Source organism: Mycteria americana, chromosome 2, assembly GCF_035582795.1.
Source record: "Mycteria americana isolate JAX WOST 10 ecotype Jacksonville Zoo and Gardens chromosome 2, USCA_MyAme_1.0, whole genome shotgun sequence".
In the NCBI taxonomy this organism is placed as follows: Eukaryota; Metazoa; Chordata; class Aves; order Ciconiiformes; family Ciconiidae; genus Mycteria; species Mycteria americana.
This window is the reverse complement of record NC_134366.1, coordinates 149080521-149106419: the sequence shown is the minus strand read 5'-3', so window position 1 is coordinate 149106419 and position 25899 is coordinate 149080521. Positions and strand designations below refer to the sequence as shown.

Sequence of the window (25899 nt, the reverse complement as noted above, 5' to 3'; positions counted from 1 at the left end):
TTATTGCTGTATGTTCCCTCTATGTGGCAAAACGTTGTGCAACAAGTATACAGCCTTACCTGCTCCAGTGCACTGCCGCTACAGTGTAGTTTATTCATGACCTCCTGCGCTGTGCAGCCAGCACACCTAAAGTACCCTATTTCATCTGATAAGGAGGATACTCAAACTTCACAACAGAAAGAAGTGAACCAAACTGCATTAACTGTGGCGTAGACCCTTTATTAGTTCAACTTTTATACAAAGTGTACTTCAAAGTGATACAAATAATGTTACTGTTTCTTTTACAGACTCGAGATTAAGGTCTGTTAAGCACTGGTTTATCCTTCTTGTGTATATAAAGGTAGAAAATGTAACTAGATTGGCAGTGAACCATAATGCTGGAAGACAGTTCAATGTTTATTTGTTAATAGAAAGTTGCATAGAATTGTAGGTCTTTATAAAGGCATCTATCTATGTGGTAAAATCTCCCTGACCTACCATACTTCATCCGACAAGCAGTACGGGAGAAAGGCAAGGCTAGCACCGCTCCTTTTAAATACCATCCAGCACTCCTAGGTAAAAGGGCTGTAGAAAAGCACCATGCCAGAAACATCCAAGAGGACAGCACATGGAAAATTTAATTTGCAAGGCTCCCATTTCTATATCTCTTAGGAACTGTTTGCCACCTGGGATCTAGTCATGTATTAAACCTCTTAAAAACACCTAAGAACAGTTGAGATAAAACCACTTTTGGCCAGTCAAAATACTTCACTGTATTAGGTATTTCGCTTGACTATGTAATACCATTCCCTTCTGTGCTGACAAGAAACTCTTGTATATAAGTGCTGTTAATTTATCTCATATGAGACTGTTAATCTAGTGCTAGAACATACTAATTAAAAACTGCCACCTTAATTAGGGAGTTGAGCAAAATTCTTCCTTGCCACTCCTGCACCCGACTCAGACGCATGGTTTTCAGTTCCGTGCCTTTTGCTGAATATCATCTAAACCTACCGGAAGCTCTCCCAGAATTACCGTTCCTGTTCCAAGTAAAAGTAATCCGAGCAGCAATGGTCCATGCTGGCCAAGACCACCGACAATTCTTTGCTTCGGGAGGAGTGCAGGAGAACAGGGAACGCAGCTTTAATGCTGAAGGAAACAGAGGAAACAATAGTTTGTCTTGAATTCGACTTCTTAAGTGGAGAAGTCAGTTGAGGGAACTAGTTTACACGTATTTGTAATTGGCCTCTTGGGTCTTCAGAATAAATATGTAAATGTTGATTTTCTTTCACAGACAAACTTACCACTCACTTTAAAATATTAATTTCTCTAAATACGTCCTTAGTGTTATTCTTTTTCACCCAATTTAATGCAGGATAAGGATTTGCTCAACTCCTTGTCATACCTTGTAATCTCGCGTACATTACTTAACAGCCTGCTCTGAGTATTGTTTGCGAATCTCCCAGTTTTGGGACTGTTACATTTAGTACCCACTTACTTGTGGCTAAAGATTTAATCTCCTTTTAATTCTAATGCTATGCTAATTGTAGCAGTTTACACTGGTAAGCTAGCCGGTGCACAGGCTGGTGCAGCTGCATCATTGCTCTCGGGCTGAGGGAAGACAGTCGGACTGCACTTACTCTTTCTCTCCACTCCCTGCTCCACAGTCTTTGCTCTCCCTTTTCTAGCTGCAAAGTGCCATTAGAAGCAACTAAAAATACAACTACTTGCACGGTTCCTGGTCCACCTGAGTAACCGTGCAACGTGCACTCAGCACAGTTCCACCTGTGAGGACATGGAATTGATCAAAGTGTGATTTAGTATGAGAACACTAAATACCAGTAATTCAGTGCTGGGACCCTCCCGTAATGCACTTTTAGCAGTCTCTCTCATATAATCCTAAGACACGATCATGATGAGGGAAGTACATTTCCAAGTGAATGTCTTTTCTTACACCAAGTCTACTACAATATTTGGACCCTTAGTTTTTATAAAAAGGACTAACAAACTACTTGAAAGAAAGAAAAAATTCCTTGCTTCTGCCAGCTGTTATTAAGAGCTATGTAATGCATGAGACTGGAAAAGCTAAACCTAGATAAAATATTAACATAATGGGCTATTTAATTTCAGCCTAGTTAATTTTAAGACAGGTAAAATGATGACCATACTTAAGCATATGCCACACTGTGAGTGGTTCATTAGCAGAGGAAAATCGTAATTGCAGAAGTTATCACCACTGAGGAATGGGATTGAGCTTAAAGTAACTGGAGGGATCTGATGCTATCAGCTAGTATGTGCCCATTTAAAATATCTCTGCAAGTGCTTCTTTGCTGCTAAAGGAAACCCAAGCCGAGAGGTCATTCCAGCAGCAGGTGGGCTCAAAGCGTTGCCACATTTCAACGCTGGAAGTTCAGACTCTCCAGAGCTGGCAACTAGAAGCTAAATAGACTGTGCAGCAGAAAGTCCTTCCTTACCACCTAGGACGTGTTTCCTCACGCAGTTTCATGTCTGTCACTTAGGGGACAGACAGCAGACCAAACGCTAAGTAAATGTTAAATAAACCCAATTTCCTATACTAGAAGGAATTTAGTCATAGGTAAGCGGGTGAAATTCCTAAAACAAACAAATGCAGAGATCCCATTATGGAGAAAGCACAGAGCTAATAACTTGCTTTTTTCTGTCGTAAGAACAGAAAAGATTGGGTGATCATTACTGCCCTCCAACTTGGGAAAGATGATCCAGCTCATCTGAGCTCTATAGGATTTTGAAGGAATTTTCTTCTTTCACATTGAGCAAAGTAGATAAAGTCACATCACAGAACCACAGTTACAGTACACAGAAAAGCACATCCTGAAAATATATTGATTCTAATAGCATGAAATCTGGTGTTGCCAAGAAGCTTCAAAATCAGCATGAATGCTGAAATAGACACAGACCACAGACACTAACAGCTTGCTTATTTAGAATGCAAGATAATAAAAGCATTCTTACTTTCTACCTACAGCTTTCTACCTATGCACACTGATGTGAGTTGACCACTGAATGTTTAGCGTGAATGAAGGTCTTCCCAAATTATAGGTACTGTTTTACTCTTTCAGATTGTTAAATGTGGCTGCTGAAGAGATGCGCTATGTCATGAGTTGGTGAGACTGCTACAGTGACCTAAACACTATCAATGATTGTAATTTAATCTAGAATATAAGGACTGAAAACAAGTAAATATTTGGATATAACTCTTCCCATGAATGTTTTCTTTCAGAAAAAACCCCACTTTTACAGAAGAGTTATTTCTGTCAGTTTTTAAATGCACAAGACCTGAACATGTGCACATCTGCTTCAGTGGTACTAAAGAAACAGCGAGTTAGAAGGATTTATTAATGCCTGAAATTAAGACAGCTCTGACCACAAGTCTTCATAATGTAGTGTATGTGCTAAAGAAGGTTGCTGCCTCTCTCTTTGGTTATGCTGTTAGCCATAAAAGCATTGCTCTTTGTGACAGCAAGGCATGCACAGTCATGTATTTGCTTTCTAAACTATAAAATTAGCTTATTCAGATTGTTGCACCTGCACATATTTTCCTGAAAGTTCAAAACTGATTTAGCACATTCAGTAAACAGGAGGCCAGGTTCTCCCCTAGTTACTCCACTGAAGAGCTGCAACAGAGGACAGAATATGGCTTAATAATAGCACTGAAAACAGCATGAACAGGCTGTGTGAGAAGTTTAGAGAAAAGTCTTTGAACTGTAGAGATTGCTCATGCAGTCCTTACAGATAAATGCCCCCTTGATTCAGTATTTGTGGGTCTGTTAAAAAATCCTAGCTCTTACACCGTTGCAAACTTGAGCACTAGTAAAGACGTCCGAAGTCCAAGTGACTGTGCAAATATTCGTCTGTTGTGGATATTAATGTTCAAGTAGCCTTAAACCTGCCAAAAGAAAATTAAGGATACTCAAGGTATTTATTGATTTAAAGATAATGAGTACCGAATGGGCTGGTCTTAAGCTTAAAGGACCTTGTAGAAATAGTTGATACTTTCACATATAAAAGCTTCAGATTTTTACATAAAATGCAGATCCCCTCCCACAAACTCCAAGTTACTCACACATCTATTTAAAAGGTTTTAGATGACTCTATGACCTTGGGCTTTGGTATTAGTCTCATAAGTGTGTATCAGCCTGGGAAACTACAGAAGCTCTAAAGTAAAAGTCAACCTCACCTGAAGCTGTTACCTAGCAGTAGAGTTACAATTTAAAGTGCTTTCTTTCCACCTTTGAAATAGACCTTCTACAGACTATAAACAAAAAAAATCTATTCATTTCTATTACTAACTTACTAATTCTATTACTGACTTTTCCCAAAATTAAGTACATCCCAAATGTCATTACTGATGATCACATTTTCCTTCTGTTTCAAGTATAAGGATAAACTAGACTTAAATGCACTACAATGGACCAGGAAGGAAACAACCTTTAAGTATCTTTGACTTTAAAAGGCTCTAGAGCTTTCAGGCTTGAAAGACTCCTGTAAATGACGCACTGAAGAGATAACAAATCAAGTCTCCTTCCCCCTTTTTATAAAAACATTATATAAAAAGGTATTTGCCAATTACTGTTTTTAATGCCCACTGTTCCCTAAGAGAAAATTCCCCCATTTGTTTTTATGCCCCAAGAGGAAATAAAGTAGTAATCTAGATTTAAAAAGAAAGCAAGTAAATCAGAACTGATATACAGTTTACCAATGATTCACAGAAAGTAGAAAAGCTTGCCAGATGGTCACAGAAATTAGAAGAAAATGCTTTTTGAGCTTACTTCTGTTTAGATCACTGTAACTTCCCTAGGTTTTCGTTTTACACTCTCTAGTCGTGCTAGAGGGCGGAAATTTGTTGACTTCCTGCCTCCTTCTGTAGTAGTTAATCGACAGTCCTTCTGCAGCCCCCTCAGCAGCTCCATTAATTCCCGTTTTTCCAGCTCTGCCTGCTCCAGCTCTTGACGGTGCTGTCTCTCTGCAGCCATCAGAGAGCGTACATCTGACATCATTCGTGACATCTGACTCTGAAATGCAAATACAAATTCACTGCAAGAAACAAACTCCTTTTTTAATGATGGTGGTATGAAGTTGAATTGGCCATGCATGTAGGGTAATGGATTATAAAGAATAAGTGACACTGAAATAATTTTTTGATAGCGGAACAAATGTAAACAATTTGAGACCCAATCCGGCATTCAACCTCTGAGATGGTCGTGTTTCAAAGATTCCAGTACAGTTTTCCTAAAAGTGCAAAAAGTTTCTTATAGAGTATAATAAGAAACAGTGGATTTATCCAGTTGCTGCTTAAATTTTGTATTTCAAGACCCCAACCAAAATGAGGTTTTGGTTATGTTCGGATACATTTTTCAAGGATTTAACATCAAATCCAGTAAAAATAAAAATGTAAACTATAAAGCACATCCATTTCTGTGATATAATAAGAACTGGATAAATGAAAAGATAAGATGGCCTTGCTCATTACTTAAGTTTACAGTGCAACTTTCCAACCTTTTGGCTGCAGCTGAACCATAGTGTAAATACCACTGTCTGCAGTAGGGCTCTGTGTCAGCACTGGATTAAGCCACTTTGGACAGCACTAAAAAAGGAGCTGGATATTTAATTGCATCCGATTGTGATGTATGCCCTACATTTAGACACTGAAAATGAGTTTCAGACTGATTTGCTTACGTGTTATGTACACACAGAACAATGCAGCCCTGGTACCGGTTAGCTCCAAATGAATTTGAAGCAGAAAAACCACACAAATACAGCACTCAGCCTGCTTCTCAACAGAGCTGATACGCCTAGGCAAAGCATTGTGCTAACACCTGTTTTGCTTCCCATATTTAATGTAATTCTCATCTGTATGAGACTACATTTACAAAATAAGAGACTACTACTGGGAAAAGCAAAAAGCTAGACTGTTAGGAGAGGGGAAAAAAAAAATCATATTTACCTTTAGTTCTTCAATTTCATTTTGCAGAATACTCTCTTTTTGGACCATATGCCTTCTCTGTGAATCTAACCTTGACTCCATCTCACGTTTTGCCTCCTCCACTCTGCAGATCATTTCTGACCTAAAAAGTTTATTTCTCCTTGTTAGGTCTTGCAAGCATGGGAAAAATTTTTTTTCAAATTCCAGAAAACCTTCTTGCAGCCAAACGGCCTGATCCGATTCCCATCATACTCTACAGGACACCTCTCTAGAGGCATGATAGTAATATTTATTAATTTAAATAAAACTAGCATAAAAAAGTGCATTGGGCCCAGAGGGGACTAAAGTGACCTCGGACAGCCTATATAGGGGACAATTGTATCATATTCCCGAAATAATTCTATGAGCTCAAGATCATGTATTTGATTTACTGCCTTTTACTTATAGTAAGTGCTTGCTTAGTATTACTAAGCACAGGTAGTCAAGATAAAAAGTGTGAATACTATAGTATTGCTAAACGTGTACTTTTGTGGTGGACACTAAATGACAGTATGCAGTAAATTATTATAACCTAATCACTCACACAGATTCACAGCCAAAACCTAGCTGTTACCACATCAGCTTTTTGAGTTCAGAAACTCGGTAGCAGAATCCCTTGTGTCTCAATGCATTTAAAACAGATTTCAGCCTGACTTCACAACAATGTTCAACACCACAAGACTTAGACAGTGAGTTGAAAGATAGAAACAGCAAAGAGCATGGAAAAAAACAGTCCAGCTGGAACATCATGGAAAGGGAAAGCTACACAAACTTATATAAGAGGAAGAAGAGGATGCTGGTAAGAAGTGTCATATTCACCCACTGTTATTAATCTGCCAGGATTTTAATCAAAATTGAAAATTAGATCCTCAGAGGTTTAATCTACCAGTCTGCACTTGCCAAAATAATTAGAGATTTTTTTATCTTCAGGATTTTTAAAAAAATATAAACTAAACATAATTATTAAATAATGTGACTTTGGGTCTATATCAGGCCAACAGAAACATGAAATTGCCAACTTCAATCCAGTTCTTGTTAGGTATTTTGTCATTTTATATAGTCAGCTTGCATTCAACTGCAAGCAACGGTATTTTAGGATTTATGATAACTTGGACAAAAAAATAACTGCAAAAAAGCAAAACAGTAAGAATTTAAAGTCTATGCTGACACATAATACTACTCTGGCCCATTAGTATCAAGTAATTTAACAGACTATTTAACACATACCAGAATCCAGTGCTAGCATTTGAAGTGCTTTATGCAGTGATTTTAGGCCCAGACTAACACAAACATCAAAGAAACAGAAGATTTGTACCGAAGTAGTTCTAGCTCAGTTCTTAGCTCTGCTACACAATTATGCTGTGTGTCTTCTGCACTGAGAATGGTGTAACCACAACCATTGGGGCATTCACGGCTCCGATATTCACACACTGCCAGGTGACCATCTAAGTTACGTCGTTCAATCTGAACTGTACAGCCTGAACAGGGAACAGTAAGGTAAGCCAGTCATTTACAACTAACAAAAGCATTTTAATTAATTCCAAACAAAAACACTCAAGAAATCAAGCTGCAATATCCTGAGCTAAGCAACTGTCAATCTGTTAAAGCAATGACAAAAGCGATTTCTTTAGAACATGAAACATGATTGTGATAACACACATAACTGGTAATAAAACACTCTTAGAAAGTCTTATTAAAATATTTATCAGTTAACTGAAAATACTGAAAAACTGAAAGTAGGTATTTTCTGTAAAGTCTTCTACCACTGGTCTAGTATTAAAGCGACTTCAGTAATGACAACACTGATGCCAAGCTAAGACTCTAGCAGCTTGCCTGCACTTCCACCACAGATTGCAGTGACTGGAACTGAAGAAGAACGCACATGTGTAAAAAAAAATTCGGTTATCAAATTTAGGAAAAAAGGTCCAAAGACACATAGTAAGAGAGATGTGGGCAAGATGGAATGTAACCTTGTTTTCCTGACCATTGGTTGGTCTTGTGTGTAATATACTAGACCACATAAATAAACAAGAACATTTATTTATGAATGTTTAATAACTGATGCAAAAATAGAAACACTTCCCCATAAATTCTAGAATACAAACTTTACAAATCTGTAGTGATTAAAAGTAAAATATAGAGAACCTAAAATTAACACTATATAAATTATCGCTACATTTAACACTCTAAACCTGAAGTTTGTAGTCTTAATGTTTAATCTTTGAGGTGCCATTTGCTGTAACACATACTATAGCTCCTTGCATTTAAGATAAAATCAATGTAAGAAACTGAAACAATGGAGCAATGAAACTTGCCAACAAGCCATACCAGAAAATTACAAAAGACAGCCCTCTAGAAGAGCTTTACTAATAAACATAATGATTTGTAATTGAGGTACTCAAAATACACGCCAATGTATTCTTGAGAAAGAGTTCAAGAGGTGTAAGAGCCCTCACATCCTGAACACCAGACATCAGAGATCAGGTGTGGTAACTCTATAAATGCTACTCTTTCTGTAGAAAGTAAAACAGGTGAATCTGAAGCATCTGCAGGAGTTGCTTACTGCTGAGAGAAATTATAACTTCCAGTGGAGCAATTCTAGCACCTTAATCTTCTTCTTATTAATTACAATGGCAGACTTGATTATGCCCTTAGCATCATTAATTAGAAATTAACTTTGTCTAGGAACATATGACATTTGGAATAAGATCGACTGGGAAGTTTTAACAGCATCTTTCTTTTTAGCAGTTGTGTTTCTTCCTCGGGAGGTGTAGGTTTGTTTTAAATAAAGATCTTAACATGAACACAACAATTCCAACCAGAATTTAGCTTAAAATATTTCTCATTTCCAAGATATATTTTTGTTAAAACCACAAGACAGAGTGAGCGGCTGCACGTGCACCAGGCAACCAGCTGTTTTATAAATAAATTGTGACCCATAAGTGTTCTGTGGGTGCTATTACAAACATCAATACAAACAGTCAACATTGAAATACAAACTCATAACTTGACAGAAAGCAAAGTAAATGCACTACTATATTTTTTTTAAATTTGAAGTCCATCATTCTTACTCATTTTGGTTAATTCTTGGATAAGAAATTGTTGTTAATGATCATGATTGCCATAAATTGGGAACAAATTTTGTTCAAAAAGACTGCTGTAAAGAGTAAATCATGCTAAAGCTTTGAATTTGTTTGGAAATAACAGCCATTGTTGCCATTATGTTGACCGAAAGATGACAAACACATGTTTTCTAAATATAAAGGATTGAACTTCTTTGAATGTTACTCACCGGCATTGGAGCAAGGTATCTGACTGTATTCACACTCCCTTTCATGCCTGTCTATAGACTCCAGAGAACAAACCATTTCACAGCCATACTCTCTGTTTTTGCAATGTAGCTGAAGACGGTTTAAATCATTTTTCATATATCTACATGCAAAAACAAAAAAAAATTGTAAAACATTATTGAAAAAGTTGTATTTTCAACTTTTGGGAAAAGAAAATAAGATTCTAATTTCCATTAGGAAAACTTGTGAATAATCAGTGGTCGTGGTTGAAACCCAGTCAGCAACCAAGTACCACACAGCTGCTTGCTCACCTTGGTGGGATGGGAGAGAGAATCGGAAAAAAAAAAGCAAACCCCATGGGCTGAGATAATGACAGTTTAATAGGACAGCAGAGGAAGAGAAAATAATTATAAACGAACGTACAAAACAAGCGATGCACAGTGCAATCGCTCACCACCTGCTGACCGATGCCCAGCCCATCCCCAAGCAGCAATCGCTGCTCCCCAGCCAACCCCCCCAGTTTCTATACTGAGCATGACGTCGCATGGTATGGAATAGCCCTTTGGCCAGTTGGGGTCAGCTGTCCTGGCTGTGCCCCCTCCCAGCTTCTTGTGCCCCTGGCAGAGCAGGGGAAGCTGAAAAGTCCTTGACCAGTGTAAACATTACTGAGCAACAACTAAACTATCAGTGTGTTATCAATATTAGTCTCATGCTAAATCCAAAACACAGCACTATACCAGCGACTAGGAAGAAAATTAATTCTATCCCAGCTGAAACCAGGACATCAGTATAATTTTTTTTTCTTAGAATTCAAGTGACCATATTGGAAAAGAACAGGCTTAAAAGAAAAAATGTTAAAGGAAAATTCAGTCTCCAAAATTAAATGTAAAAATGAATTCTTTATTTTTGAATGAATTTTTAACCGTGAACTTTCACTAGCTCAGCACGTATTACCAATAACGAACACTTAGGATACTCATTCATCATTTAAGTTTTAATTTGTGTTTCTAACCATGCCAAATCAAACTGACTACAGTGAGTACAGACCAAACAATCTATAAATTAAACTCTAGGGCTCTGTCTACACTATATTTCAATTTTCTATACAGTAAAATCTCTTTAGTGACAAAAAATACTGGGAGTACTAATGAAGTTAATGCCTGTGGCTGAAGGTTTGAAACACAACATAACTGTCAATCTGAGCAAGATTAGACAATGCAGGGATTAAACAGCAAACAGTGTCTACTGATGAAACTGTGTGCTGGCAATAGCAGAAATTAATAGAATAGAATAGTTCAGTTGGAAAGGACATGCAACTATCATCTAGTCCAACTGCCTGACCAATCATGGAAGACACTTGTGAAAACAGCCTGCTTTACAGGACAAGGTGGCTCAAGACAGATATTCTTATGGCTAAAGACCTTTTTTAAAAAAGATTTGAAGGTGAAAAGTCTGGTTCATATCTACAGGAATTATTCATTACAAACCCCACTACAGTATCTACGTAAGACTGAAAAGAAAACCAAAAGATATAGTGTTTAGTGACTGTTGTTGTCGTCAAGAGTTGCTTTGCCTGCTTTCTCTAAAAAAGTATGGGAAAGTTTTGGTGCTGCAGAAGACATTCAGAATAAAATCCAGACAGACATCTAGAATCAGCTCGTGGAGAAACAACTAAGTGTTATTTCCATTTTGAAATGTTAATACCTTGAAAGTTAGTTATAATAAATAGAAAATGCTAATGCTTTCATGCAAGTCATCAGTTTCTGCCACAGGCATATTGAGTAAAGACAATCTGAGTGACAGAAAATGACAAGAGATGAAGCTGTGCAAGCAAAGTTGAGAAATCCTAAATTCATGTAATTTCAACATCCAGCAAGATTATTGTATACCTGTAGAGAGGTCGTAGCAAAGATACGTCAATCATTTGTCTGTCTTCAGGGCAGTTACTGTGATGAACAAGCCATCCATGTATACAAGCAGTACAGAAAGCGTGTTCACAAGGAGCCTGTAATGGATCTTCTAACACATCACGGCAGATGGAGCATAATAGCCCGTCATTAACGTAGCCAACGAAACGCTCAATATCATAACCCATGCTCTCCACACAGTTTCAACCTATTGAAACAACATAGAGAAATAAAGCAGTCTTTGTCCTGAATCCGAATGGCTAGATCCACAAAAAGGCCTGGAAGCAGTTCTAGAAATATGGAGAACTTAACATGAATACAGAACTTTACAGGTGAGAATGCAAACGTTTACATACTTTGGAGACTTTAAGAATCTGAGGATTGTACTGCTGGATGTCAGAAGCCCAATTTTATATCAAGATTCTCTGAATTCTGAAAGCAAAGACTTTAGCAGATATGCGAGCTGTGCTTGTTCTGAACTCTGTTATCGAACATAGTTCTAGCAGCCACTGTGAAACATATAGTTTCTATTTACTTGAAGCAGAAACGTCATAGAAGTTCAAATGCAAATGTTTGCTTTCCATTTTAATGCCTCTTACATAATGCCTAACAAACTTACAAAACAGTGTCCTGAGAGACAATAGCTGCGCTACTTTCAGCCAGCAGATTTTGTACTTATGAACTGCACATCACTTAATTTGTTGCTTTCATACTGCAACAGCAACAACAAAAAAACCCGGCTAAGATTCTCTACTCACTGTAGACTTCCATTCCAGAATAGCAGTGTATAGCATGAAATCTCCACACGCCTAGAGAAATACTTAATATTCGGGAGCCAAACCAGCAGCTAACCCTGAAATCATGAGGAGCTACTGTCTTCTCCTACAGGGTCTATTTTATAAAACTGGGTACCCTTTAAATGGATTTGGAAGTTTTTTGAAGAAGAACTAATAGGCAATCTGCCTTCATCAAAATCCTACCATGAAAAGCCTAGTAGAATTTGGTAAGACTCCACAGAACTCACTTAAAATAAAATGTTTTAGACTTCACATTCCTCCTTAACATACAAAATTACTTTCGTAACCCCACTGAGACTCATGAAAGAATTTTTCATTAGTTATGAGGGTCTAAATAGAACAGAAAAGGAAGATATCCTACCTTTTTAGATTTTATTACATATATACGTAGTTTGTCCAAATAATTCAGAAACAGTTTTCTGATCAGTAAGACATGTAATACTTCCTTCAGTTTCTCTTCACTGCTTTATTACGCCTATGAGAAAAATTAGAAAGTAAAAGGCTCAGTAGTGTTTCCTAAGTTACTGAGTCCCGTGTCCAACCAGCCAGCTGTTGAATACATGCTGTCCTAACAGCCCATTAAAACAAAGCTTTCCAAAGCAAGCCACTGTAAAACCTACAATTCAACACAAGAGATCTGACTAGACTGGGGAGACTGGAATCATCAGTCTCTTTTTCAATTATCACTGATGCAAATACTTATCACAAAACTGAACACCCTGCTGCCATTTAATTTTGAAGCCTTAGATTTGTTTGTAAGATTGAAGACAACAGAATTAAGTATTATTAAAAAGTAGCAAGTGAAATCTGGTAAAATTATACTCCTTAAAAAAATAAAGTTTTTTATTTAACCTGGTTTTATCCGAACATGATATGCAGCTCATTTTTAAAACAAAACTATTACAGTCAAGTTCATTGTATTGACAAATAACATTGCTCTGATGTGTAGCATAACTAAGGTTGCTCACTTAAAAAATTAAAAAGGATGTCATCACTTAAATCCCTTAAGTTGATATCTAGCAGTTGCAATATGACATTCAAAGAGAATCTCAGTCCGAATTAGAACTGTGTAAGAACAATAAGGATCTCTAAGGACTAATGTCAAATTTTGCTCTAAAGGGAAAAAAGAACTTTGCAATTCCTCTTCATGAATACAATATAAATCTGGAATTTAGAAGGTCTTAGATATCTGAGTATCAAAGCATATCTTCACTGATTATGAAAGGTGCTTGTGTTAAAAGGGTATTTGCTAAGATTAAAGCTAATAAAACCTGTAATGAAAGCATACATAGCACAAGCAAGCATGTGTATCACCAAAACACATCATCTGCTACACAGTTTCCACATTGTGTTTATTTCTACTGGCACGTTTATCACACAGCCAACACCATGGCTTGCAGAGATGCTTGAGCTAGCTTTAGATTAGCCGGGACACCTACTAGCCAGGTGATCTAGTGACAGTGTTGCCATAGCAGCAGGGAGTGCAATCCACACGGACTCCTGACAAGGTCCCAGGCAGATTTCACAGACTGCATTTAGCTCTGTGCTTCTGTGGCTACACTGTTACCAACACCACAGGCAAACTAAATTTACAGGTACCTGGGATATGCTACTCCTTCAGGCACCGCATGGACATTCTATGTCTTAGAAGAGTCTGCTCAAGAAAATACCATATTATGAAGATGATAAAGAATTCTTTTTATACTGTTGTTTCCTTGTATGTTTTTACAGGTCTCGTGCAAAGACAGGAAATTCAGGACTTTGCTAGTTCAGCACGAACAAAACGAGCATTATGTTTGCACAAAGCTGTGATTGTAAGGACAGCAAGGACCACAATGGAAAGTTTAAAAGTGGAGAACAATGCTAATTAGCAGTAGCAGAATGCGAAGTCAAGTATTAGTTCCCAATACTGTTGAACGCATTGAAACATATACTATGTTTATGCTGGAGGACTATTAAACAGCATATATATGTTCTATAATTTGAATTGTGAGCCTAAAATTTTGATTTGGCTTGGTGGATCCCAGAGGATTCAGCTTTTAGAAAACTTTCATAGAGACATAAGATATGTCAACAGAACGGTGAGTATTTTTGCTGTCCTAGGGTTTCTGCTCTACTGAAATTGTGGATGCTGTAAGCTATGTTTTGCACACATGTTGCTGATCCCTGAGCACTGTCTTCAAGACACTCTTCGGCATATTTTAGCAAGTTTGAAGTCTATCAGAATGCAGGAAAGAATATTTTTAGCAAGCGGGAAACAAAAACTTTATTTGTGCTTGACAGAAAAATTAAGTGCAACAACAACAACAAAATATATATATATAAAGCCCCAACCAAAAGCTGAGTTCAAATGGAGAGTGGATGGGAACTCTGAGGCAAAAAATACAATCAAGGGGATTTCTGATGAGACCTTCAGTATGTTTTCAAGACTGATGTTGGAGAAGCACCATCCTATACAGTGCCAGAATCCTTGTGGCTCTGAGTCTGAGACCTACAACAGCTGTCACTGAAGTCCCAGGCCTCTTCCAGTAGAAATTTCCTGATCTGAAAAGCCAGAGATGTTTTATCTTATGTCAACTTCAAGGATGCACTTTAGTCAACAGATAAGCAGAGGGAGAGCATCAGATAAATGCTATGCACTCTAGCAGTACAGATCACTTTACTCAGTACTTTCACCGCAAAACAACGTAACTTTCAACTTCTGCTCTTCCCCAGAAACTTCTCTCTTCTTGACTTGGCCTCAAAACCTCTTCTTCTATTTCTATTACAACTGACTATCTATTACACCGACTGTCACACTTCTTTTTTATTTGCACCTAGAAACTACATTATTTAACACTGCCTTCCCACACTCCACTAATATTTCCAAACTTTGCCTTGATTTTGGTTTCTCTGGTCCAGAATTTTGCCCATCACCTGGCCATTACCAGTGACACCATCCACAAGGATATCCGCAATTTGCGGGTGCCAAATCTGGAAGGCAGAAAAAAACCCCAAACTATTACCCACTATTTTACTTCCATTGTTTTACATACATTTTATTTCTCCCCATAGTTTTTGACATGCTAAAATTTCCCCCAGACTTCACAGATATGAAGTGCTTTTTTAGTAGCTGTCATCCCATGTTGTTTGCCAGGTGGATGCATGCCTAAAACCAACCTTGAGCTATGGCCTGCACCGCCTTCAAACAGAGACTTTGTGTGGCTGTTAATAGCAGGGAGAATACAGGTAAGATGTAGTTCTCAACAACATAATGGCACAGCTTGCTAAATGTCTGGCACTAATCAAAGCTATTCCATTGTCAAAATCAGGACAGTGAGATCAGATTAATGACTTGCATTTTCACTTCTATGCTACTTCCTGATTTTTAAAAACTGTTTCTTTTCCATGTGAGAAAACAAAGCATGGCTGGAGTGAAGCACAACAGAACTACAGGTGTGCATCACTAAGACAGCATTTCCAGAAGTGCCGTGCAGCTGGAAGAACAGTCAATCTATGCAGGGCCCAGTGATGAGGTGACATTAAGTCTACACTATTGCTTCAGCTTCTATTTTCACAAAGATACACTGTGCTTTAAATCCTGCTATACAGAAACAATGTTTTAGGGTGTCGTATGCCATTCTGCCAGTCACTGTAAACCAGTTTAAGTCAGCATTAATGCCCAAAGAAGCAGACTCACCCCTTCAACTGTGACAGCACAAGCTGATTCTACAGCCACTTGATGTATCATATTGGGTAACTGACCTGTTTTAAGACTGAACTAGAAAAAAAAAGTTTTATCTTTGACAGTTGTCCTACAGTAGCCCAAGCCAATCTATCCACTAATTAACGTCCTCCTCGCCTTATTCTACTTCCTCCCTTGAATCCGTTAGAACATTTAATTTGGCCCCTTCCTGAACTGGCTCAGACAACTAACCATACAGAAAACTACTACTGATTTGTCAGGCTAGATTTCCTTGTAGATGGCTCAGCAAAAGCTCCAATGACTGTGGAAGTGGGGAAAGACAGGGGATGAGAAACCACAGCCAGGGTAGAAAGGAAAGTAAGACAGCAGCAGTGTCTGTGGCTAAGGCTGCTGTAGAGCTACACCCTCAGCTCAGGTCCCTAGACTGGTACGTCGTGGAGTCTCATCAACGTTTGTGTAAGAGAAAGGGAGCAGAAGAGGATAAGAATGAATGGATAGCAATACCAGCTTACAGCGATATAAAAACCTGACTTAACCAACAAAAGCTTCTATAATAACCAGTATGAGATATACAATTAATTTAAGGCCTATGCCTCTACCAGGAACTACCTAAGAAACTTAGAACTACTTTGACAAAGAACATTTTTATGCAACGCTTCCACTTGCTGTCCCGCTGCAAAACCTACTCAAAACAGAGCGATACAAGATATGGCTCTCGCAGACCACCTTTTAGGCTTTGAAGGGCTGGACGCTGCTGCACAGAGGCAAGACCAAGGAGAGAAGAGCTCTCCTCAGAGGCTCTGGCGGGGAGGGGGGGGGCTGCGCACAGGCAGGAGGAAGGCCGGGTCGCGCCTGGCTGGGCTCTTCAGGAATTGAAAAGAGCTAAAATCCCAAAGACAAAAAAAGAAATCCTGTAAATATCTTGGTTGCTCAATGTTTTCTTTTAGTCTCCCTTTCGCAGATAATTTGGCCTAGCTTGCCAGTAAACTTAGATAGCAGAATTGCTAACGAGCTTTCTTTATTTGACCTAATCATTAGAGTAAGAATGCTTTGCCTGTGTTAAATCCTTGGTTAGCTGAGATAGTTGTAATGAAGATAGATAAAAGGAATTCTTCAGGCCCTGTGTCCCTGGAAAGGGCTGATAAGGAGAAACTACACAAGAACCACCTGATTTTGGATATGTAAGGAAAGTATGAGCAAGACAAAGATGGACTGAGCATGCGTAAAGACAAAGTTCAGTCAGCGGTCAGAGTGATGAAGACTACTGACTTCCTCCAACGACCACCAGAGGATCCCTAACGACCACCTAAGGACTTAAGTACGCCTGCGTCGGGGACATTTACATATATTAATGAGTTCCAAGAAATCTCATGTTTATATAAATTAATCTTATGAATATGTATATTTTGCAACATATAACCTCTGTGATCTTGCTTGTTTGTCGGAGCACTTGTGGCGGAGCGATCCCCAGTGCTGCCCAGCGCTGCAATAAAGAATACCTGCTTAATAGTCATCCCGACTATTGAGTTCTGATTTCGGCTTTTCACGGAAACAGTTTGGCACCCCAGATGGGACCCGCTCTGCTCGGCTGCAGGACCCGCTGAGAACAGGACTCCCTAGGGTACCCCCGGGATTTCCCGGAGGGACTCCTCGCCTCAATCGGATCACTGCGGGAGCAGACAAGGACCATCTAAAGGAAAAAGGTATTCTTTAAATCTTTTCTGTTTTGGAATTTGGGACCGGTCATTTGGAAGGTTCTCATAAGTCGTAGGAGACGTCCTACGCTGAGCGCCGTATACCAGGCTACTAGTGCCTGAGGGTATACATTTGGTATTTAGTACGTTGGTACAGGCACGGGTTAAGCCTTGTACTTCTGCATGAACGTGCTTTTTGGTATTGGTACACTCATGAAACCCGCATGAGTTTGTACTGTTGGTGGTACGTTGGTACAGGCACGGGTTAAGCCTTGTACTTCTGCAAGAACGTGCCTTTTGGTATTGGTACACTTATGAAACCCGCATGAGTTTGTACTGTTGGTGGTATGGATTTACTGGCACCAAACTCGGATATTGGTTTATTGGTATTGAATTTGGATATATTCGTTAGGCACTGCGAAATCAGCAACTAAGCGTGAATGAGCTGAGTTAACTCTGGTGTGACTGGTGAGTGACTGAAACACAGTGTGACTGCAAAGTGAGTGTGGAAAACCTGGAGACCTGTGCGTCTCATCCTGAAAATGAATGTGAACCGCTTTTCCTTGTGAATTGTTTATTCAATGTGAGAATTGTGGAACGTGGTCAGAGTGGGAGAATAAAGCGCGACAGGTTGAGGTTATTAAAATAATCTGTGGGAGAATAACAGAAGTACAGAATCAATAAGGTAGAATGGGGGGACAGCAAAGTGGTGGTATTGTAAAGAAAAGCCCCCTAGGATGTATCTTAGCACACTGGAAAGAGATAGGGGGACCACCAGGTGGGAGTGTGAATAAGAAAACATTAATCAAATATTGTGATCAGTGGTGGCCCCTGTACAAATTAGAAGATGGTGAAAAATGGCCTTTGAACGGAACTTTGAAGTATAATACTTTGTTGCAACTAATGTTATTTTTGCGGCGGGAAGGAAAATGGGATGAGGTGGTTTATGCAGATATGTTTTTCACTCTGCGGAATCACCCTGAGTGGCAGAAAGAGTGCGGAATTAATTTGGCGCCCCAGGACCCTATGGTCTTGGCGATAGAAAAGGAGAGAAATAAGCAAAATAGGATATTGAAAAGGTGTTGCTCGGCGTGTAGCATTGGACAGAGATGTTTGAAAGTTGGTTCGCAGAATGAAAGGTTAGAGGATTATTTGCCTCCGCTAGAAAGGGAAGGTGATAGAGAAGGAGATGCGGGTGCTGTTGGGAGAGAAGAGCCGGAGATGAGAGAGAGAGAGGAAACAGATATTAGGTTTTCTCCCATAACCACCAGGACCCGAAGCAAAGTGGGACCTGCGATACAGGCTCCCTTAAGACAAGCGATGGGAGTGGGAGGACCTGTTAGAATTAAAGTACCTTTCACTTTAGCAGACTTGGACGGCTGGCGAGTTACTGCAGGGAGTTATCGGGACGACCCTGAGAGGGTTGCTAAAGGATTTGAATTGATTGTGAAAACCCAGGACCCTGACTGGGAGGATGTGGATGCAATGCTGGATGCAGTGTTCAGTGAATCAGAAAAACAGATGGTTGTGAGAGCAGCTAGGACTCAGGTGCAGGCTCTGGTGCTGGCTGGGACTCTGCCAGGAACAGTGGATAATCATGTTCCAATTACAAATCCCGGCTGGGACCCTAACCAGACGGGAACCAGGAATTTACTAGGGCGGTACAGGGAATGGATTGCGTACGGAATAAGAAATGCTGTCCCAAAATCAGTAAATTGGTCTAAGCTGTATGAGATAAAACAAGATAAAAAGGAGTCACCTACTGACTTTTTGAATCGGCTAAAGGAAGGAATGCGGAAATATACTCCTTTAGACCCTACCTCTCAAGAAGGTAAAAGTCAGCTAATATTTCTGTTTCTGGGACAGTCGGTGGATGATATTAGAAGGAAATTACAGAAAGTGCAGGGGGCAGATGCAAGGGACTTGGAAAGGTTATTGGAAACTGCTTGGCAAGTGTATCGGAATAGAGATAGTCGAAAGGAAAAACAAGTGGGTAAAACAATTGCTAATGCTACAGTAGCTGCTTTGCGCACCGTAGAAGGTCAGATACCCCCTCGGAGCAACAGCAATGAGGGGAGAGGAGTTATGAGAAGTGGTGCAAGTGCCCCACTTAGAGGGAAGAGAGGAAATCAACCCCTCTTGAGAGATCAGTGCGTCTATTGTAAACAACTGGGGCACTGGAAAAAAAATTGCCCGAGACTGGGCAAACCGGTGATGGTAGCCAACACGGAAGAAAATTGATGGGGACCAGGGGAATCTTCCCTAGCAGAACCCTTGGTAAAAATTCAGCTAGGGAAAGAAGAAAAACCTGTAGAATTTTTAATAGATACAGGTGCCACATTTTCAGTATTAAATCAGACTTTATTGCCCGTGAGTAAACAAACTGTTAACATTGTGGGAGCAACAGGGCAGGTTGAGAGGGCTTTCTTTCTAAGACCATTGAAATTTAAAATTGGAAAAAGTGTAGGGATTCATAAATTCCTCTACTTGCCTGAAGCTCCTAGACCACTTTTGGGAAGGGACTTATTAGAACAATTGAATGCTGAAATAAGATTTAAAGATGGGGAAATCGAATTTAAAATACCAGAAGAAAACCACATTGAAATTTTAAGTTTGGCTCTCACTGAACCCCAAGTTAGAGAAGAAGAAATTATGCAGGAAATAAAAGACCAGGTATACCCAGGAGTATGGGCCTCGGGAATACCTGGAAAAGCTAAAAATGCGGAATTGGTTGTTGTTAAACTCAAAGAAGGAGCACGACCCATTAGGGTGAAACAATATCCTTTGAAATTGGAAGATAGACGAGGAGTGAAACATATTATAGATGAATTTATAAAATTCGGATTATTGACTGAATGCTCTTCAGAGTACAACACTCCCATTCTGCCTGTCAAAAAGCCTGATGGCAAAACCTACCGATTGGTGCAAGACCTACGAGCAATAAATCGGATAGTTGAAGATTTGCACCTGGTAGTGGCAAACCCATACACTTTATTGACCAGTTTAAAAGAAACCTATGAATGGTTCACAGTACTAGATCTGAAAGATGCATTCTTTTGCCTCACCTTGGCCCCTGAAAGCCGCAACTTTTTTGCCTTTGAGTGGGAAAACCCTGATTCAGGACGGAAAACCCAACTAACCTGGACAGTGTTACCTCAAGGATTTAAGAATAGCCCCACAATTTTTGGAAATCAATTGGCTAAAGAATTAGAGGTCTGGGAAAGGCCTCCAGGAAATGGTACCCTTTTGCAATATGTGGATGATATTCTGATAGCTACGGAAAAAGAAGAAGAATGTAAGGAATGGACTGTGAGTTTGTTAAATTTTCTTGGACTAAGTGGTTATCGAGTATCGTTGCAGAAAGTCCAGATCTTGAAAAAAGAAGTAATCTACTTGGGATTTGTGATTTCTAAAGGACAGAGACAGCTCGGGAATGACCGAAAAGAAGCCATTTGCAGGACCCCAGAACCGACCACAGTAAAAGAGCTGCGAACCTTTCTGGGAATGACAGGTTGGTGTCGATTATGGATTTATAATTATGGACTTTTAGTTAAACCCTTGTACGAACTGTTGAAAAATAGTCAGACACAGTTAACATGGACTGATGAAGCCAAGAGGGCATTCAAAGAATTGAAATTGGAATTAATGAGAGCTCCAGCTTTGGGCCTGCCAGACATAACAAAGCCCTTCTGGTTGTTCTCATATGAGAGACAAGGAGTGGCTTTGGGAATTCTAGCCCAGAGGCTGGGTCCTTATAAACGAGCAGTAGCATATTTTTCCAAACAATTGGATGAGGTGAGTAAAGGATGGCCGGGATGCCTTCGGGCAGTTGCCGCTGTTGTTTTGATCATTCAAGAAGCTCGAAAATTTACCTTGGGACAAAAGATGGTTGTGCATACTTCCCATGCTGTAACTTCCGTTTTGGAACAAAAAGGAGGACATTGGCTGTCACCATCAAGGTTTCTGAAGTATCAAGCAGTCCTGATGGAACAGGACGATATTGAAATCGTTACATCCGCTGTAATTAACCCCGCTTCTTTTCTAAGTAATAAGCAGGAAATGAAGACTGTTGTACATGATTGTATAGAAACCATTGAGACCGTATACGCAAGCAGGCCTGACCTGAAGGATGAGCCACTGGAAGAAGCTGACCACGCTTGGTATACCGATGGGAGTAGTTTTGTAAAGAATGGAGTTCGAATGGCAGGATATGCTGTGACCACCACAGATCAGGTGGTGGAAGCAAAGTCACTCCCTAAAGGCACATCTGCACAACGAGCCGAAATAGTTGCCTTAGTGAGAGCACTGGAGCTTGCCAAAGGATTGCGCGTGAATATATGGACAGATTCAAAATATGCCTTTGGCGTAGTGCATGCTCACGGAGCAATTTGGAAGGAGCGAGGACTCTTAACTGCTCAAGGGAAAGGTATAAAACACGCTGATATAATACTGCGACTTTTAGAAGCTGTGCAACTTCCGTCAGCAGTGGCGATTATGCACTGCAAAGGACATCAGAAAGGTAACACTGACAGGGAAGTGGGAAATAAGTTGGCTGATTATGAAGCAAGGCAAGCAGCGGAACAAGGTGAGATACTAAGTTTAATTCCTGAAAAATCTTTGCCACTACCTGAATCAGCTGAATACGATGAAAAGGATCAGAAGTTAATTACTGACTTAGAGGCTAAAATTGGCCTATCAGGATGGGCAGTGTTAAAAGATAACAGGATAATAATCCCCTTCAGACTACTGTGGGCACTGACAAAGACTGAACATGATAAAACTCACTGGGGAACTGAAGCTCTGTATAACTCTCTCACTAAGCAGATAGTGGCTAGAAATTTGTTTCAAACTGTGAAAAGTGTGGTTGATAGGTGTGAGACATGTTTGAAAAATAACCCAAAGGTAGAAAATCGTGTAAAATTTGGAAGCATAGGCAAAGGAAATGTTCCAGGTCAAAACTGGCAAATAGACTTTTCGGAGCTCCCTAGAAAAGGGGGGTATAGGTATCTGTTGGTGTTAACCGATACCTACTCTGGATGGCCTGAAGCTTTCCCTTGCAGAACAAATAAAGCTCGAGAAGTAACAAAAGTTTTATTAAGAGAAATTATTCCTAGGTTTGGAGTGCCAGAAGTTATCTCCTCTGACAGAGGGCCACACTTTGTGTCACAGGTAGTTCAGCAAGCTAGTAAGTTTTTAGAAATTAATTGGAAATTGCATACAGCCTACCGCCCACAAGCAAGTGGACAGGTAGAGAAAATGAACCATATGATAAAAACACAATTGAGCAAAATTTGTCAGGAAACCAACTTGAGATGGGATCAGGCCCTCCCAATTGCATTATTGAGACTTCGAACTAAACCAAGGACTAAAGAGAAATTGAGTCCCTTTGAGATTTTATATGGGAGACCATTTCAAACCAGATATCGAGGGCAAGATCTCACCCAAGCAGGGGAAATTAGCTTACGGCAATATCTAATAGCATTAGGAAAACAATTACAAGAAGTAAATAAATTAGTGGTATCTACCAGAGCGTGGGGTTTAGATTCTCCGGTGCACTTGTTTAAACCTGGGGATTGGGTTTATGTTAAAAATATTTCAGGTGACCCTCTTGAAGAGAAATGGAGTGGCCCTTTTCAAGTTCTGCTCACAACCTACACTGCAGTTAAGCTTGAGAAGCACGCTGCGTGGATCCACTATTCGAGAATTAAGAAAGCACCTACTGGACCATGGAAATCTCAGCCTACGGGACCAACGTCCGTAAGATTGACCCGAAAGTAGTTTTACTGATGCTGCTATGCGCTTGTTTACTAGTGTGTAAAAGTTTGTGTGAAAAGGATGCTAACAATTTAATGTTAGAGCTCATTCAAGGATTTGGTAAAATGCGAAATTTGACAAGTGTAACTGCTTGCCTCCCAATTCCTCAATCTGCAGGCCAACCTATCCCATGGGGAATCATACCTGTGAATTTGACAATGCTAGAATATTATGACAAAATGACCCAAGAATTAAATAAGGCTGGAGTAAGATACTATTTAGACCAGAAAGGAGACTGCAGGGATAGAGTTTTGAATGTACTACAAGATCCAGTGACCATAGGAAACAAAACTATAATTGCTAAACCAAGAGGAGGAAAATGTCCTAAAGATTATAGCGAAAAGGACTTTGGCTTTGTATCAGGAGGAGGAACTGCCCTGGGTAAACTAGTAATGTGTATTTTTGATTCAATTCAGGAAGGGAAAAAGGTAAAATCACCTGAATGCGAGAAACTTAGACAGCCTCCCAAAACTTGGGTTAAGCCAGTAGAGGGATTTTGGAAGTATATAGGAAATAACGCCTGGTGCATTGATTGGAGCATAAAGGCAATGTCTGATACTAGTAGGACAAATTGGAGGTGCCCCACAAAGGTAAATCAGTCTTTGATCAATGTTCTCAATTCCACTTTGGAATTACAGCAGAAATGCGCTCAAAATCATTCCCAAGAATGTAGGCAAAAGATTCCTTCTCCTGGCTACACTGTGTGGGTAACATCAGATGGATATTGGACTACTCGATTAAAACTAGGATCAACAGGGAGACAAGTAACCCTAGGACTTCTGACACTCTGCCCGACTTGGAAGCAAAGTCCAATTAAAACCACTTATTGGGGAAAAGTAAAACGAGAACCGGAAGGCGATTCATGGGCAGGACCTACCTCTGCTGTGGAATTCAGCTGGGGAATTCAAAGTTTTTTGTTACCAGGACTAATGGCATTAGAAAATAGAATACTGATAGATAATTTGACTTGGCAAGTAGAAGCACTATCAAGAGCTACCCAGAAAGGGTTTCAAATTATTAACAGGCAGGTTCAAGCAAATACTAAGATGACCATACAGAATAGGTTAGCATTAGATTTACTATTGATTAAAGAACAAGGGGTATGTGGATACTTAAAACTAGATACAGAACATTGCTGTGTCCACATACCCAATGTGACTGATGATTTGCAAAGACAGTTAGATGAGATGAAAAGAGTAGCAAAAGATAGTAAAGCTCTCCGAGAGACTGCAGAAAATAATTGGCTAAATAAAATTCTGCAGACCCTAGGAGGATGGTCACTGAAAGGATGGCTGGCTACATTATTAGAAGGGCTAATTGTTATGATAATAATTGTTATCATCCTTGCCATTTGTGTTGGCTGTGTAAAGCGAATAATTGAAAGAAATATGTGGAAGTAGTAATGACTTTTAATTTAGAACCTTTGTAAAAGAATTTACAAAGTTTAAAGAAAAGGGGGGAATGAAAAGAGCTAAAATCCCAAAGACAAAAAAAGAAATCCTGTAAATATCTTGGTTGCTCAATGTTTTCTTTTAGTCTCCCTTTCGCAGATAATTTGGCCTAGCTTGCCAGTAAACTTAGATAGCAGAATTGCTAACGAGCTTTCTTTATTTGACCTAATCATTAGAGTAAGAATGCTTTGCCTGTGTTAAATCCTTGGTTAGCTGAGATAGTTGTAATGAAGATAGATAAAAGGAATTCTTCAGGCCCTGTGTCCCTGGAAAGGGCTGATAAGGAGAAACTACACAAGAACCACCTGATTTTGGATATGTAAGGAAAGTATGAGCAAGACAAAGATGGACTGAGCATGCGTAAAGACAAAGTTCAGTCAGCGGTCAGAGTGATGAAGACTACTGACTTCCTCCAACGACCACCAGAGGATCCCTAACGACCACCTAAGGACTTAAGTACGCCTGCGTCGGGGACATTTACATATATTAATGAGTTCCAAGAAATCTCATGTTTATATAAATTAATCTTATGAATATGTATATTTTGCAACATATAACCTCTGTGATCTTGCTTGTTTGTCGGAGCACTTGTGGCGGAGCGATCCCCAGTGCTGCCCAGCGCTGCAATAAAGAATACCTGCTTAATAGTCATCCCGACTATTGAGTTCTGATTTCGGCTTTTCACGGAAACAGAATGGTCAATCATCTTGGTCACAGAAAACAAAACTGGCCTGGAAACACGTGGAGCAGCACCGTAACACCAAGCAACCGCACCTAAGCGGACCTGAGCAACGAACACACACTTACCATTATCTTCTCAACAGGGCGGCAAAGCCACCACCAGCCCAGCACTGGGGCTGAAGGTGCAAGCGCCAGGCCTGCCGGCGGCGAGCAACCCCAGACAAACGCTAATGTCCCCATGCAACACTTCCCGCCCCACGGCCCAGCTCCGCACAGCCATCCGCTTCGGTCCCGCTGCCCCCCGCAGCGCGGCTGCCCGCCGCCCGCCCCGGTCCAGCCCGTCGCCGCCCCAGCCCGCGGGCGGCCCTCACAGCGGCCGCGGCCGCAGCCACCCACTCACTCACCCACCCACTCCCTCGCTCCCTCACCCACTCCCTCACTCCCCCACTCACTCCCTCACTCCGCCCGCCGCCGCCGCCGCCGCCTCGCCCCGCCGCCGCTCGCTGTCGCGAAATCGAGGTTACTTTTGCGGCCTCTCTTGCTCGACGGCCGCGCGGCACGCCTCCGGGAGCACGGCCTCTCCGCCATACTGTGTGTGGC

General features: G+C 40.2%; 1 protein-coding gene across 10 annotated transcripts; it reads right to left on the bottom strand.

Moving 5' to 3' along the window:
* Window positions 1-203: 203 nt before the first annotated feature.
* On the bottom strand, window positions 204-25899 carry LOC142406274 (RING finger protein 151-like). Of its 10 annotated transcripts, none has more exons than XR_012774527.1 (11): window positions 25426-25660; window positions 15654-15734; window positions 14846-14947; window positions 12336-12449; window positions 11160-11385; window positions 9273-9412; window positions 7296-7458; window positions 5963-6083; window positions 4788-5030; window positions 3749-3904; window positions 204-1128 (listed from the first exon to the last, which is right to left on the bottom strand). XR_012774527.1 is itself a non-coding variant. In XM_075494945.1 (10 exons), exons 5-9 carry the CDS (start codon window positions 11363-11365, stop codon window positions 4794-4796), a joined length of 867 nt encoding a protein of 288 aa, XP_075351060.1. In that variant the 5' UTR covers window positions 11366-11385; window positions 12336-12449; window positions 14846-14947; window positions 15654-15734; window positions 25426-25660; the 3' UTR covers window positions 204-3904; window positions 4788-4793. The 10 variants fall into 10 exon arrangements, 8 of the variants coding, with proteins under 8 accessions (XP_075351060.1, XP_075351068.1, XP_075351061.1 ...); XR_012774528.1 differs by having other exon boundaries at window positions 3807-3904; XM_075494945.1 differs by having other exon boundaries at window positions 204-3904.

Coding starts and splice junctions, on each gene's coding strand:
- LOC142406274 (XM_075494948.1), bottom strand. CDS start 11,365: ATGGGTTATGATATTGAGCGTTTCGTTGGCTACGTTAATGACGGGCTA. Junction 9,413..11,159: donor TTGCTACGACCTCTCTACAG/GTATACAATAAT, acceptor TTTTGCATGTAG/ATATATGAAAAATGATTTAA. Junction 7,459..9,272: donor GATACCTTGCTCCAATGCCG/GTGAGTAACATT, acceptor TTCCCTGTTCAG/GCTGTACAGTTCAGATTGAA.